We start from the raw sequence: 14,187 nt of genomic DNA, 5'->3' as shown, positions 1-14,187 counted from the left end.
GGCGCGAACCCGGTTCCCCTGCATCGGCAGGCGGACGCGCAACCACTGCACCACCAGGGAAGCCCCCCTCAGTTTCTTTATCTACAGAACGCTGTATGTGCTGTGTCCCTCACAGTGTTGTTCCCAGCATCAAATGAGATAGTGGATTTTTAAAAGTGCTCAATGAACTCTAAAGGTTTCAAAAATGTTAGGTGATGCTTTTCCTGGAAGAAGTATATTTTGGAGCGTTTGAACAAAGAGAAGGAATAATAGTAATAAAAACTAACATTTATTGCATTCTTACTATGTGCCTGGCAATGTAACTGCCTTACATGTCTTAATTTATATAATTCCCCAGATTTTCACAAAGTAGGTATTGTTATTATCCCCATTTTGCAGATGAAAACTAAAGTGCTGAAAGGTTAAATAACTTATTTAAGCCACGCAGGCTACCAAAAAAAAAAACCAAAAACAAGAACAAAAAAAACAAAAGGGACTTCCCTGGAGGTCCAGTGGTTAAGACTCTGTGCTTCCACTGCAGGGGGTGCAGGTTCAATCCCCAGTCGGGGAATTAAGATCCCGTGTGCCATGTGGTCAAAAAAAAAAAAAGCCAGACAGGCTATGGTGTTTTGTTATAGCAGCCCAGCTAAGAGAGCATCAAAAGGTAATGTACAAGGGGGCTCATTACAACAATGTGTGGGATAGAAAGAAAGGAAACAATGGAAATAGCCACCCATAGGGGAGGGGATATATGGTGGTCCATCAGAGCTGCTCAGTGCAGGATCTAACAGCTACAAATGGGAAGCAACTTAGATAGCTATCAATCTGAACGATGAAAGAGATCCTAGTACATCAATACAATAAAATGAAAGAACTAATGGCTTGATATGGAAAGTGGTCCAAGATACCTGCTAAGCAGGAAAAGTCTTGCTATGTGTCGACTGACCCAAATGGTCCCAAAACAAAACAAAGAGAATATAAGCACAAAGGTTTCTGGAAAGATAGAGAGACATCAACCAGGGATCAACATGCATGCTTGTGAGAGAACAGGCACCATGGGGTGCCTTTTCATGTTATCATTACATTTACGTTTGTTATCATTATCATTTTTTTCCTAGAAGTATTACATTTATAAGTCAGAGAAGCAAGCACTAGCCACCTCTCTAATACGGTGGCATTAGAAAGAGTCAGGTAAGTGCACATGAGCTAACTTGGAAAGACTAAGATACACTACCAGGCGGGGAAAAGAAAACCACCTGGAGACACAGGTACGGAAAAGGTCCCAGAGCAAACACACCGAAGGTTGCTCAGGTTTCTCTCTGGGGAGGGGGACTGAGGAGGGGTTGGAGGAGGTGGTAAAGGCCACACCTTGCATTTACACCTCACTATGCAGCCTTCTTTCACACTAGTGTGTTAGTGCCACAGAAAAGACGCATGTGTGGGGACAGCAACCCCTCTCTGAGTGGGCCTCACTGCACGGTTCTGACTTTTGGAACCAGGCTAGTATTTCACGTACTAAATAAAGAAATGAAGAGTAAATAAATAAAACCAACAAGGGTTGGGGGGACTCTCACTAATGGGGGCACAAGAGGAGAACTAATCTTCTGAATGCAGTATCTGGAGCATGTACTTTCAACTTCAGACAAGCACTGACCTCTAGCTAGGAGGTTTCTTTTTATTTTTTAGTAAATTTATTTATTTTATTTATTTATTTTAGGCTGCGTTGGGTCTTCATCGCCGCATGCATGCCTTCTCTAGTTGCGGGGAGCAGGGGCTACTTCGTTGCGGTGTGCGGGCTTCTCACTGTAGTGGCTTCTCTTGTTGTGGAGCATGGGCTCTAGGTGCACGGACTTCAGCAGTTGTGGCATGTAGCCTCAGCAGTTGTGGCTCGAGGGCTCTAGAGGGCAGGATCAGTAGTTGTGGTGTACAGGCTTAGTTGCTCCGCAGCATGTGGGATCTTCCCGGACCAGGGCTCGAACCCATGTCCCCTGCACTGGCAGGCGGATTCTTAACCACTGTGCCACCAGGGAAGCCCCTAGCTAGGAGGTTTCTTTTGCAGAGGGGTACGTGTTAGCCATTCTGAATGTACTTCCTGCACGGTCTAGGACTGAGGAAATGAGGGCCTATCTCGTGGCAGACGGGGGTCAGGTTTTGGGCTATTATAACGTGGACAGGGAGAAGGAGAGAAAGAACCCTGTGGTACTGAATTAGAATTGGAAGTATCAGTGTGACCTCAGTATTTTTAATATATATAACTAGTTAACATATATAACTAGCAAAGTGGATGTGTGTGCATATACACATCTGTTTCCTAGATCTGTCCACTGAGAGGGCCCAGAAGCAATGACAACTCAGTAGCAACGAACACATCTAGATCATGGTTTCCAAATATTCTTCTCTGATTAAAGGAATCAGGGCTCCTTGGAGAAATGACCGAGTCCAGGACTCGGGCAGAGAAAGCAAAAGATGAGCCTGGGCCATTTTTGTGTGCAAGGAAGTCAGAAACCCCTCAAAGAATGATGGGGACACATCAAAAGCAGGCAGGAGCCAATGTGAAGGGGCTCCTACTGGTCCAAAATGGAACAATTTGAGCATCAAAATACATAATAATAGTGCAAGATTAAACTAAGTAAATCCATTAAACTAAATAAGAATCCATGAGTCAGTACCAAGGGTTGCCAAACTATGAACAAGCCAAATAAAAAAGAAGGGAAGGTTTTTCCTTCCTGGAGAAAGTCAACTAATAAATGCAGAAGAAAAGACGAGGGAAAAAACATCACCATTTTGTAACCATTATGGCAAAAACTGATACAGGCAAAGACAACGGATGCTGAAAGAGCCGATGAAAGTTTGAGGAATCACGTTATCTTTACATAGTCTGAGTATCTCTGCACAAGGTACTTAATCTTTACAGCTGGAGACACCTTGGCGGCCACCAAAGGCTCAAGGTCAATATCACCAGTGGGGGAAGAAATCTACGCCACACACTCCCGATATGACGCACGGAGAAGGACCCAGCGTCACTTCGGGGTTTTCTGTTGCTGTGAAGGACACTGGAGGGTCAACTGTGAAACCTTAACAAGGGCTGTGAATTAGATCACAGTATTGCGTCAATGTTCATTTCCTGGTTTTGATCATTGTACGGTTATGGAAAAGAACAGCCTTGCTTTTAGGATGTACACATTGAAACACACAGAGGGGTAAAAAGCCCTCACGTGTGCATCTGACCCTCAAATGGTTTAGGAAAAAATAATGACACGTGAAAAGCGGGAATCTGGGTGAAGAGTATGCAGGAACTCTCTGCACTGTTCTTACACCTCTCCTGTGAGTCTGAAACTTTAAAGGGAAAACTGAGAAATAAATAACAGCACGTGCATAGAAAAAGCTCTGGAAGGAAACGCACCCAATAGTAAACAATATTCTCTCTGGGCAGCGGGAGTGAGGAAGGGTGGAGTGTGGCAGGGGACCTATGTGGATTTTTACCATCGTCATATACTTTTATAATTTCAAAGGAAACAAAAATTTTTTTTAAGGATGAAATAGACCTAACCTCTGGGGCTAGGCTGGCATTTCCACAGAAGAAACCCCTGGTTCCTCACCTCGCCATCGGGTCCGATCGCAGGTGTCTGTCCTTCAGCGTTTTCTGCCTTCTGGAAGGAAAGAGAGAGACGGTCACCCCCCGACCGGGGAGGCCGAGGCACACGCGCACACACAGCCGCTCCGGTCCCACCGAGGGGCGCACCTTCTTCTTCTTCTTCTTCTTCTTCTCCTTGGCGACCTGGGCGGCCTTGTGCTGCCGCACCAGCTCCGTGAGGTTAGCCACGTACTCGTCCGTCTGCTGCAGGAGGTAGGCCAGGCGCTTGTCCTTCTTCTGGTCAATGAGCTTGCGGTACCCTTCCTCGTCCTCGGCCTGCAGAAGCATGCGGTTACGGCTCGTGCCTGTGACACGCTCGTCCACCAGCACCCAGGGAGGGCAAACCAGACTCAAGAAGCCCGCGGGGCTGCTGCTAACCGGCAGCCGGACCCGCATTTAGGGAGTGCTGAGCTCACACCCGGGGCTGCGCTATATTCACACCTTTCACACAACTACTGACTCCCCTTCAGAACTTCCCCAGTTCCCACCCCGGGCCAGGCTCCTTGGGGACCTGCTGGACAGACATGGTCCTGCCAGGGGCCATTTAAAAGCTCTGTCCCCTATGTCCACAAACACACCCAAATCCCAACCCTTCTCTCTGCCTTGTCCGAGCCACCGCTCTCCCACAGACCGCCTGCCCCGGCTTTCTGAGAACACATTGGATCGTGTCACCCCGCCACCGCCATCCCAGCTTACAGCCTCCCTCGGCTCCCCGTCACGGTCAGAATTAAATCCAGAGCCCTCCCCGTGGCCTGCAAGGCCCCACGTGGCTGCCTCCGGGACTCCAACCTCACTTTGCCCCACGCCACGCTGTTCCAGGGGCCACTGGCTGAGCCTCACACACGGCTTCTTTCCGCCTCAGGCCTTTGCCCTCAGCTCCTCTTTGCCGGGAGGTGCTTCCCCTGGATCTCCGCATTCGTGGGTCACACCCATCCTGCCCGTAACACCCAGTCAATCCCCACTCCCTGGCCCTGCTTTGTTCTCCTGTGCGCTTTTCACCACCCAAAACTATCTTGTTTGTCTCGCTTGGGCATCCGTCTCTCCGGCGCCAGCAAGAGCCCCGCCAGGACAGGGACCCTCCTTCGTACTAACGTGGCCCTGTCCACTCAGCAGTGCCTGTCAATATCGGCCAGGTCAGAGAACCCTCCACGAATAACACATGGTCAGACGCGAAGGGTGGGGTGGGAGGTCAGGCTCACACCATCGGCGGCTCCTCCACCAGGACGGGTGCCACCTCCACCTTCCAGAGAGCACAGAGCAGCCAGCTAACCAGCTGAGGTCACACGGTCACCAATGGTCAGTGACCGGGCAAAGGTCTGGAGTCAGGCCTTTCAGACTCCCAAACCCAAGCCCTTTCTTTCTCTGTCCTGCCTCTAACTCTGAGCACCAAAATGCCTCAGCGTAACCCTGGGTGGCTGATCCGCCCCCATGCCTGCGACACCCAGCACCCGCGTGAAGGGATCCGGGTCATAATGGCCAACTGTACCATGAGCCTCCGCATTCTCTCCTTCTCGATTCTTTCATTCTCCTTCTTCTGTTCCCGCTCAGTGTTGGCATGGTATGTGGCCACCGCCTTCGTGAGTTTCTGGATTTTGCCTGTGACCGACCTGTGATATTCTTTGAAATCCTTGGCGTGCTGAAGAATGCTGTTGAGGTATTCCTGCAGGACGCACACAGAAGAGCAGACTGACTATGGGACAAGAGTTGCCGTGGTGTCACCCCGCGTGAGACGAAACTTTAAAGGGAGCTTGGTGAAAACCAAGGGGACGCAACCAAAACGATACCGAGACACTGTCTGCCTACGAGGCCCAACATCCTCTGCATGGACTGTGTGGTGAAAAGGGACCACCCCTCATGTGCAGCAGACGGGGCAAATGCCCTGGCTGAGACAACCTGGCAGTGTCTGCCACCCGCTGCAAAATGCACCCGCCCTCCCACCAAATCATTCACTGCTAGCGATTTATTTTAAGGAAAATAGCAGAGATTGGCCCAAAAACTCAAGGACAAGAATGCCTATCCCAGTGTTAGTTTTAACACTGGAAAGCTGAGAGTACGCTGCATGTCCCCAAACAGGGAAACAGTTTCATAAATCAATGGATGCTGGGCACACTGAGATGGACTACAACACATATGTTAAATGCTTCAATAATACTTTAAACAGCTCAATGTGCATATATATATATATATATTTTAAATGCAGCTGTTTAACTTTTGATTACTATATGTATATAGACAAAAAAGGTCAGAATGATATACCAAGATATTAACAGTGGTTAACACTGAATATTGACTTCTCTGTTATTTTAAACTATGCTAGTAACAGACACTGTTTGGAGGCAAACTTTAGAAAATATAAATGAATGAACAAACAGAATCACCCCAAATCCTACTTGAGTAGATTTTGGTCTCCTTGACGGATCTTGTAACAGCCTCAGTCAGATCACTGACTGAGGACCCTCCGTGGCTCCCACCTCACTCATAGCACAAGCCCAAGTCATCCTCCCGGCCCACAGGGCCCTGCACGCTCTGCCCATAACCTCCCCATTCTCACCTCCTCCCACCCTCCCCCTCGCTCACCCCACTCTGACTATACTGGGCCATTGTTTTTTACAGAACACTGGGGCACACTCCCCTGTCTGCAAAGGGCCTCGTCCACACATCGGTGTAGCTCCTCCCTCGGGGCTCTGCTCAGACCTCACATCCTCAGGGAGGAGTCACACTTTCCTGCGATGTGACTTCCCCCTTGAAAGCCACAAATGGCCGTGTGAAGGCTTTGCATTGTAGTAAAATGCCAGCCCAAATTTCTCGTAAAAAATTCAACTTAACATTTCAAATAAAATCATGTGAAATAAGAATTTTTTTTTTTTTTTTTTTTTTTTGTGGTATGCGGGCCTCCCTCTGTTGTGGCCTCTCCCATTGCGGAGCACAGGCTCCGGACGCGCAGGCTCAGCAGCCATGGCTCACGGGCCCAGCCGCTCCGCGGCATGTGGGATCCTCCCAGACCAGGGCGTGAACCCGGTTCCCCTGCATCGGCAGGCGGACGCGCAACCACTGCGCCACCAGGGAAGCCCCAAGAATATTATTTGAGTTAATCACTGTAGTCATTCATTTCAGGGAATCAGGCCACCAGGAAAAGCGTGCCATCTATTATGGACTGGACTGTGCCCCCTCCAAAATTCATATGCTCAAGCCCCAGCTCTCCAATGTCACTGTATTTGGAGATGGGGCCCTTGGGGGGTAATTAGGGTTAAATTAGGTCATATGGGTGGGGCACACAGGATGGCATTAGTGCCCCTATAAGAAGAAACACCAGAGCTTGCTCTCTCTCCCCCATGTGAGGACACAGCAGAAGGCAGCAGTCTACAAGCCGGGAAGAGAGTCCTCACCAGGGACCAACCTTGCTGCTCCTTGATCTCCGACTTCCAGCCTCCAGAACTATAAGAACGTATATTTCTGCCATTTAAGCCACGCAGGCTACCAAAAAAAAAAACCAAAAACAAGAACAAAAAAAACAAAAGGGACTTCCCTGGAGGTCCAGTGGTTAAGACTCTGTGCTTCCACTGCAGGGGGTGCAGGTTCAATCCCCAGTCGGGGAATTAAGATCCCGTGTGCCATGTGGTCAAAAAAAAAAAAAGCCAGACAGGCTATGGTGTTTTGTTATAGCAGCCCAGCTAAGAGAGCATCAAAAGGTAATGTACAAGGGGGCTCATTACAACAATGTGTGGGATAGAAAGAAAGGAAACAATGGAAATAGCCACCCATAGGGGAGGGGATATATGGTGGTCCATCAGAGCTGCTCAGTGCAGGATCTAACAGCTACAAATGGGAAGCAACTTAGATAGCTATCAATCTGAACGATGAAAGAGATCCTAGTACATCAATACAATAAAATGAAAGAACTAATGGCTTGATATGGAAAGTGGTCCAAGATACCTGCTAAGCAGGAAAAGTCTTGCTATGTGTCGACTGACCCAAATGGTCCCAAAACAAAACAAAGAGAATATAAGCACAAAGGTTTCTGGAAAGATAGAGAGACATCAACCAGGGATCAACATGCATGCTTGTGAGAGAACAGGCACCATGGGGTGCCTTTTCATGTTATCATTACATTTACGTTTGTTATCATTATCATTTTTTTCCTAGAAGTATTACATTTATAAGTCAGAGAAGCAAGCACTAGCCACCTCTCTAATACGGTGGCATTAGAAAGAGTCAGGTAAGTGCACATGAGCTAACTTGGAAAGACTAAGATACACTACCAGGCGGGGAAAAGAAAACCACCTGGAGACACAGGTACGGAAAAGGTCCCAGAGCAAACACACCGAAGGTTGCTCAGGTTTCTCTCTGGGGAGGGGGACTGAGGAGGGGTTGGAGGAGGTGGTAAAGGCCACACCTTGCATTTACACCTCACTATGCAGCCTTCTTTCACACTAGTGTGTTAGTGCCACAGAAAAGACGCATGTGTGGGGACAGCAACCCCTCTCTGAGTGGGCCTCACTGCACGGTTCTGACTTTTGGAACCAGGCTAGTATTTCACGTACTAAATAAAGAAATGAAGAGTAAATAAATAAAACCAACAAGGGTTGGGGGGACTCTCACTAATGGGGGCACAAGAGGAGAACTAATCTTCTGAATGCAGTATCTGGAGCATGTACTTTCAACTTCAGACAAGCACTGACCTCTAGCTAGGAGGTTTCTTTTTATTTTTTAGTAAATTTATTTATTTTATTTATTTATTTTAGGCTGCGTTGGGTCTTCATCGCCGCATGCATGCCTTCTCTAGTTGCGGGGAGCAGGGGCTACTTCGTTGCGGTGTGCGGGCTTCTCACTGTAGTGGCTTCTCTTGTTGTGGAGCATGGGCTCTAGGTGCACGGACTTCAGCAGTTGTGGCATGTAGCCTCAGCAGTTGTGGCTCGAGGGCTCTAGAGGGCAGGATCAGTAGTTGTGGTGTACAGGCTTAGTTGCTCCGCAGCATGTGGGATCTTCCCGGACCAGGGCTCGAACCCATGTCCCCTGCACTGGCAGGCGGATTCTTAACCACTGTGCCACCAGGGAAGCCCCTAGCTAGGAGGTTTCTTTTGCAGAGGGGTACGTGTTAGCCATTCTGAATGTACTTCCTGCACGGTCTAGGACTGAGGAAATGAGGGCCTATCTCGTGGCAGACGGGGGTCAGGTTTTGGGCTATTATAACGTGGACAGGGAGAAGGAGAGAAAGAACCCTGTGGTACTGAATTAGAATTGGAAGTATCAGTGTGACCTCAGTATTTTTAATATATATAACTAGTTAACATATATAACTAGCAAAGTGGATGTGTGTGCATATACACATCTGTTTCCTAGATCTGTCCACTGAGAGGGCCCAGAAGCAATGACAACTCAGTAGCAACGAACACATCTAGATCATGGTTTCCAAATATTCTTCTCTGATTAAAGGAATCAGGGCTCCTTGGAGAAATGACCGAGTCCAGGACTCGGGCAGAGAAAGCAAAAGATGAGCCTGGGCCATTTTTGTGTGCAAGGAAGTCAGAAACCCCTCAAAGAATGATGGGGACACATCAAAAGCAGGCAGGAGCCAATGTGAAGGGGCTCCTACTGGTCCAAAATGGAACAATTTGAGCATCAAAATACATAATAATAGTGCAAGATTAAACTAAGTAAATCCATTAAACTAAATAAGAATCCATGAGTCAGTACCAAGGGTTGCCAAACTATGAACAAGCCAAATAAAAAAGAAGGGAAGGTTTTTCCTTCCTGGAGAAAGTCAACTAATAAATGCAGAAGAAAAGACGAGGGAAAAAACATCACCATTTTGTAACCATTATGGCAAAAACTGATACAGGCAAAGACAACGGATGCTGAAAGAGCCGATGAAAGTTTGAGGAATCACGTTATCTTTACATAGTCTGAGTATCTCTGCACAAGGTACTTAATCTTTACAGCTGGAGACACCTTGGCGGCCACCAAAGGCTCAAGGTCAATATCACCAGTGGGGGAAGAAATCTACGCCACACACTCCCGATATGACGCACGGAGAAGGACCCAGCGTCACTTCGGGGTTTTCTGTTGCTGTGAAGGACACTGGAGGGTCAACTGTGAAACCTTAACAAGGGCTGTGAATTAGATCACAGTATTGCGTCAATGTTCATTTCCTGGTTTTGATCATTGTACGGTTATGGAAAAGAACAGCCTTGCTTTTAGGATGTACACATTGAAACACACAGAGGGGTAAAAAGCCCTCACGTGTGCATCTGACCCTCAAATGGTTTAGGAAAAAATAATGACACGTGAAAAGCGGGAATCTGGGTGAAGAGTATGCAGGAACTCTCTGCACTGTTCTTACACCTCTCCTGTGAGTCTGAAACTTTAAAGGGAAAACTGAGAAATAAATAACAGCACGTGCATAGAAAAAGCTCTGGAAGGAAACGCACCCAATAGTAAACAATATTCTCTCTGGGCAGCGGGAGTGAGGAAGGGTGGAGTGTGGCAGGGGACCTATGTGGATTTTTACCATCGTCATATACTTTTATAATTTCAAAGGAAACAAAAATTTTTTTTAAGGATGAAATAGACCTAACCTCTGGGGCTAGGCTGGCATTTCCACAGAAGAAACCCCTGGTTCCTCACCTCGCCATCGGGTCCGATCGCAGGTGTCTGTCCTTCAGCGTTTTCTGCCTTCTGGAAGGAAAGAGAGAGACGGTCACCCCCCGACCGGGGAGGCCGAGGCACACGCGCACACACAGCCGCTCCGGTCCCACCGAGGGGCGCACCTTCTTCTTCTTCTTCTTCTTCTTCTCCTTGGCGACCTGGGCGGCCTTGTGCTGCCGCACCAGCTCCGTGAGGTTAGCCACGTACTCGTCCGTCTGCTGCAGGAGGTAGGCCAGGCGCTTGTCCTTCTTCTGGTCAATGAGCTTGCGGTACCCTTCCTCGTCCTCGGCCTGCAGAAGCATGCGGTTACGGCTCGTGCCTGTGACACGCTCGTCCACCAGCACCCAGGGAGGGCAAACCAGACTCAAGAAGCCCGCGGGGCTGCTGCTAACCGGCAGCCGGACCCGCATTTAGGGAGTGCTGAGCTCACACCCGGGGCTGCGCTATATTCACACCTTTCACACAACTACTGACTCCCCTTCAGAACTTCCCCAGTTCCCACCCCGGGCCAGGCTCCTTGGGGACCTGCTGGACAGACATGGTCCTGCCAGGGGCCATTTAAAAGCTCTGTCCCCTATGTCCACAAACACACCCAAATCCCAACCCTTCTCTCTGCCTTGTCCGAGCCACCGCTCTCCCACAGACCGCCTGCCCCGGCTTTCTGAGAACACATTGGATCGTGTCACCCCGCCACCGCCATCCCAGCTTACAGCCTCCCTCGGCTCCCCGTCACGGTCAGAATTAAATCCAGAGCCCTCCCCGTGGCCTGCAAGGCCCCACGTGGCTGCCTCCGGGACTCCAACCTCACTTTGCCCCACGCCACGCTGTTCCAGGGGCCACTGGCTGAGCCTCACACACGGCTTCTTTCCGCCTCAGGCCTTTGCCCTCAGCTCCTCTTTGCCGGGAGGTGCTTCCCCTGGATCTCCGCATTCGTGGGTCACACCCATCCTGCCCGTAACACCCAGTCAATCCCCACTCCCTGGCCCTGCTTTGTTCTCCTGTGCGCTTTTCACCACCCAAAACTATCTTGTTTGTCTCGCTTGGGCATCCGTCTCTCCGGCGCCAGCAAGAGCCCCGCCAGGACAGGGACCCTCCTTCGTACTAACGTGGCCCTGTCCACTCAGCAGTGCCTGTCAATATCGGCCAGGTCAGAGAACCCTCCACGAATAACACATGGTCAGACGCGAAGGGTGGGGTGGGAGGTCAGGCTCACACCATCGGCGGCTCCTCCACCAGGACGGGTGCCACCTCCACCTTCCAGAGAGCACAGAGCAGCCAGCTAACCAGCTGAGGTCACACGGTCACCAATGGTCAGTGACCGGGCAAAGGTCTGGAGTCAGGCCTTTCAGACTCCCAAACCCAAGCCCTTTCTTTCTCTGTCCTGCCTCTAACTCTGAGCACCAAAATGCCTCAGCGTAACCCTGGGTGGCTGATCCGCCCCCATGCCTGCGACACCCAGCACCCGCGTGAAGGGATCCGGGTCATAATGGCCAACTGTACCATGAGCCTCCGCATTCTCTCCTTCTCGATTCTTTCATTCTCCTTCTTCTGTTCCCGCTCAGTGTTGGCATGGTATGTGGCCACCGCCTTCGTGAGTTTCTGGATTTTGCCTGTGACCGACCTGTGATATTCTTTGAAATCCTTGGCGTGCTGAAGAATGCTGTTGAGGTATTCCTGCAGGACGCACACAGAAGAGCAGACTGACTATGGGACAAGAGTTGCCGTGGTGTCACCCCGCGTGAGACGAAACTTTAAAGGGAGCTTGGTGAAAACCAAGGGGACGCAACCAAAACGATACCGAGACACTGTCTGCCTACGAGGCCCAACATCCTCTGCATGGACTGTGTGGTGAAAAGGGACCACCCCTCATGTGCAGCAGACGGGGCAAATGCCCTGGCTGAGACAACCTGGCAGTGTCTGCCACCCGCTGCAAAATGCACCCGCCCTCCCACCAAATCATTCACTGCTAGCGATTTATTTTAAGGAAAATAGCAGAGATTGGCCCAAAAACTCAAGGACAAGAATGCCTATCCCAGTGTTAGTTTTAACACTGGAAAGCTGAGAGTACGCTGCATGTCCCCAAACAGGGAAACAGTTTCATAAATCAATGGATGCTGGGCACACTGAGATGGACTACAACACATATGTTAAATGCTTCAATAATACTTTAAACAGCTCAATGTGCATATATATATATATATATTTTAAATGCAGCTGTTTAACTTTTGATTACTATATGTATATAGACAAAAAAGGTCAGAATGATATACCAAGATATTAACAGTGGTTAACACTGAATATTGACTTCTCTGTTATTTTAAACTATGCTAGTAACAGACACTGTTTGGAGGCAAACTTTAGAAAATATAAATGAATGAACAAACAGAATCACCCCAAATCCTACTTGAGTAGATTTTGGTCTCCTTGACGGATCTTGTAACAGCCTCAGTCAGATCACTGACTGAGGACCCTCCGTGGCTCCCACCTCACTCATAGCACAAGCCCAAGTCATCCTCCCGGCCCACAGGGCCCTGCACGCTCTGCCCATAACCTCCCCATTCTCACCTCCTCCCACCCTCCCCCTCGCTCACCCCACTCTGACTATACTGGGCCATTGTTTTTTACAGAACACTGGGGCACACTCCCCTGTCTGCAAAGGGCCTCGTCCACACATCGGTGTAGCTCCTCCCTCGGGGCTCTGCTCAGACCTCACATCCTCAGGGAGACCGTGCCCGACTGACCGTCCTATGTAAAGGGCTCCTCCATCACGCCCTATCCCCGCTTCATGTCTCCTCACACCCTATTAACTCCCAACGTGTTATACGTGCGTTTGATTATGACCCACCTTTCCGTACTTTTTGGTTTTTGTCCACTGAAGTATTCTTAGTGCCTAGGATACTCTTATAAATGAACAGAAAAGAGACTCGGACATCGTGTTGAGAGGAAAACCAAGACTCGACAGTGCGGAGCTGACGACTCAGGCACACGGTCGAGCCTGCGGCCGTGGGGACACACCTGGTGCTTCTGCCGGCGCTTGCGCTCCTGCTCTATCTTCTGCTGCTTCTCCAGCTTCTCGGTGATGCGGGCTTCGCGCAGGGACTGCCGCTTACTGCGCTTGTAGGCCTTGGCGTTGAGGGCCGTTTCGAGGGCCGTGTCCCTCCTCATGCACACCACCACCTCCTGCCGCAGCTTCGGGAAGGAAGAGGAAAAACTGGCGACAGGCACGACTCGGTAACATCCATGTGACACGCGCACCTCCATATCGCAAGCCAGACAGCAGGCTGCCACTCCAGGAGGACCCGTGAGCACAAACGCGTGCGTGGGGAGAACCCGTAGTGGGTTCCCGCGGGCGGGGCATGCACAGGGTAGCAGACAGCTGCTTCTGGACACCCAGCAGAGAGCCCTATGCTCAGGCCTTCAGGTCTCCAGCTTTGCCCTCCCTCAACCACAAACAAACTTCCTAATTGGTCGTTCAAAAGTAAAGGACCCTTAGAAATTAGACCCATCTAGGGACTTCCCTGGCGGTCCAGTGGCCAACAGTCTGCGCTCCCTATGCGGGGGACACGGGTTTGATCCCTGGTCGGGGAACTAAGACCCCACATGCTGCACAGCATGGCCAAATAAAATAAAATTAAATTAAAAAAAAGAAAAAAAAGGAAAGAAATAGACCCATCTAAGTACACTGCTTCAAGCTGGCCACTGCCACCTTAGGGAAGGCCCACACTTATTCATCCCAATGTCCCTCCACTGGGCAGGACATGGAAAGGAAGGGGGACGGTGAGCTAACAAGTGTGCTTGGGCACTGCGCCTTTTGTTTTTTAAGATTTTTTTTTTTTTTTTTTTTTTTGCGGTATTCGGGCCTCTCACTGTTGTGGCCTCTCCCGTTGCGGAGCACAGGCTCCGGACGCGCAGGTTCAGCGGCCATGGCT

General features: G+C 49.7%; 2 protein-coding genes across 3 annotated transcripts in view; both read right to left on the bottom strand.

Annotated features, from left to right (window-relative positions):
- Positions 1-676: 676 nt before the first annotated feature.
- LOC114487092 (transcription activator BRG1-like) lies at positions 677-5,681 on the bottom strand. Of its 2 annotated transcripts, none has more exons than XM_055080864.1 (4): positions 5,100-5,681; positions 3,722-3,889; positions 3,579-3,626; positions 677-1,876 (listed from the first exon to the last, which is right to left on the bottom strand). In XM_055080864.1, exons 1-4 carry the CDS (start codon positions 5,112-5,114, stop codon positions 1,832-1,834), a joined length of 276 nt encoding a protein of 91 aa, XP_054936839.1. In that variant the 5' UTR covers positions 5,115-5,681; the 3' UTR covers positions 677-1,831. The 2 variants fall into 2 exon arrangements, with proteins under 2 accessions (XP_054936839.1, XP_054936838.1); XM_055080863.1 differs by having other exon boundaries at positions 679-1,876; positions 3,579-3,629; positions 5,100-5,646.
- A 1,672-nt stretch (positions 5,682-7,353) lies between these two features.
- Positions 7,354-14,187, bottom strand: part of LOC114487737 (transcription activator BRG1-like) — a 30,156-nt gene continuing 23,322 nt past the window's right edge. Inside the window, exons 9-13 of the mRNA XM_055091378.1 lie at positions 13,274-13,447; positions 11,759-11,932; positions 10,381-10,548; positions 10,238-10,288; positions 7,354-8,535 (exon numbers count right to left, since the gene is read on the bottom strand). Of these exons, the coding sequence (XP_054947353.1) occupies positions 8,491-8,535; positions 10,238-10,288; positions 10,381-10,548; positions 11,759-11,932; positions 13,274-13,447 (612 nt within the window). The 3' untranslated portion in view covers positions 7,354-8,490. The remainder of the gene's footprint in view (positions 8,536-10,237; positions 10,289-10,380; positions 10,549-11,758; positions 11,933-13,273; positions 13,448-14,187) is intronic.

This window comes from Physeter macrocephalus, chromosome 2 (assembly GCF_002837175.3).
Source record: "Physeter macrocephalus isolate SW-GA chromosome 2, ASM283717v5, whole genome shotgun sequence".
Lineage (NCBI taxonomy): Eukaryota > Metazoa > Chordata > Mammalia > Artiodactyla > Physeteridae > Physeter > Physeter macrocephalus.
The sequence above is the reverse complement of the archived record's forward strand: the minus strand, read 5'-3'. Positions and strand labels throughout refer to the sequence as shown.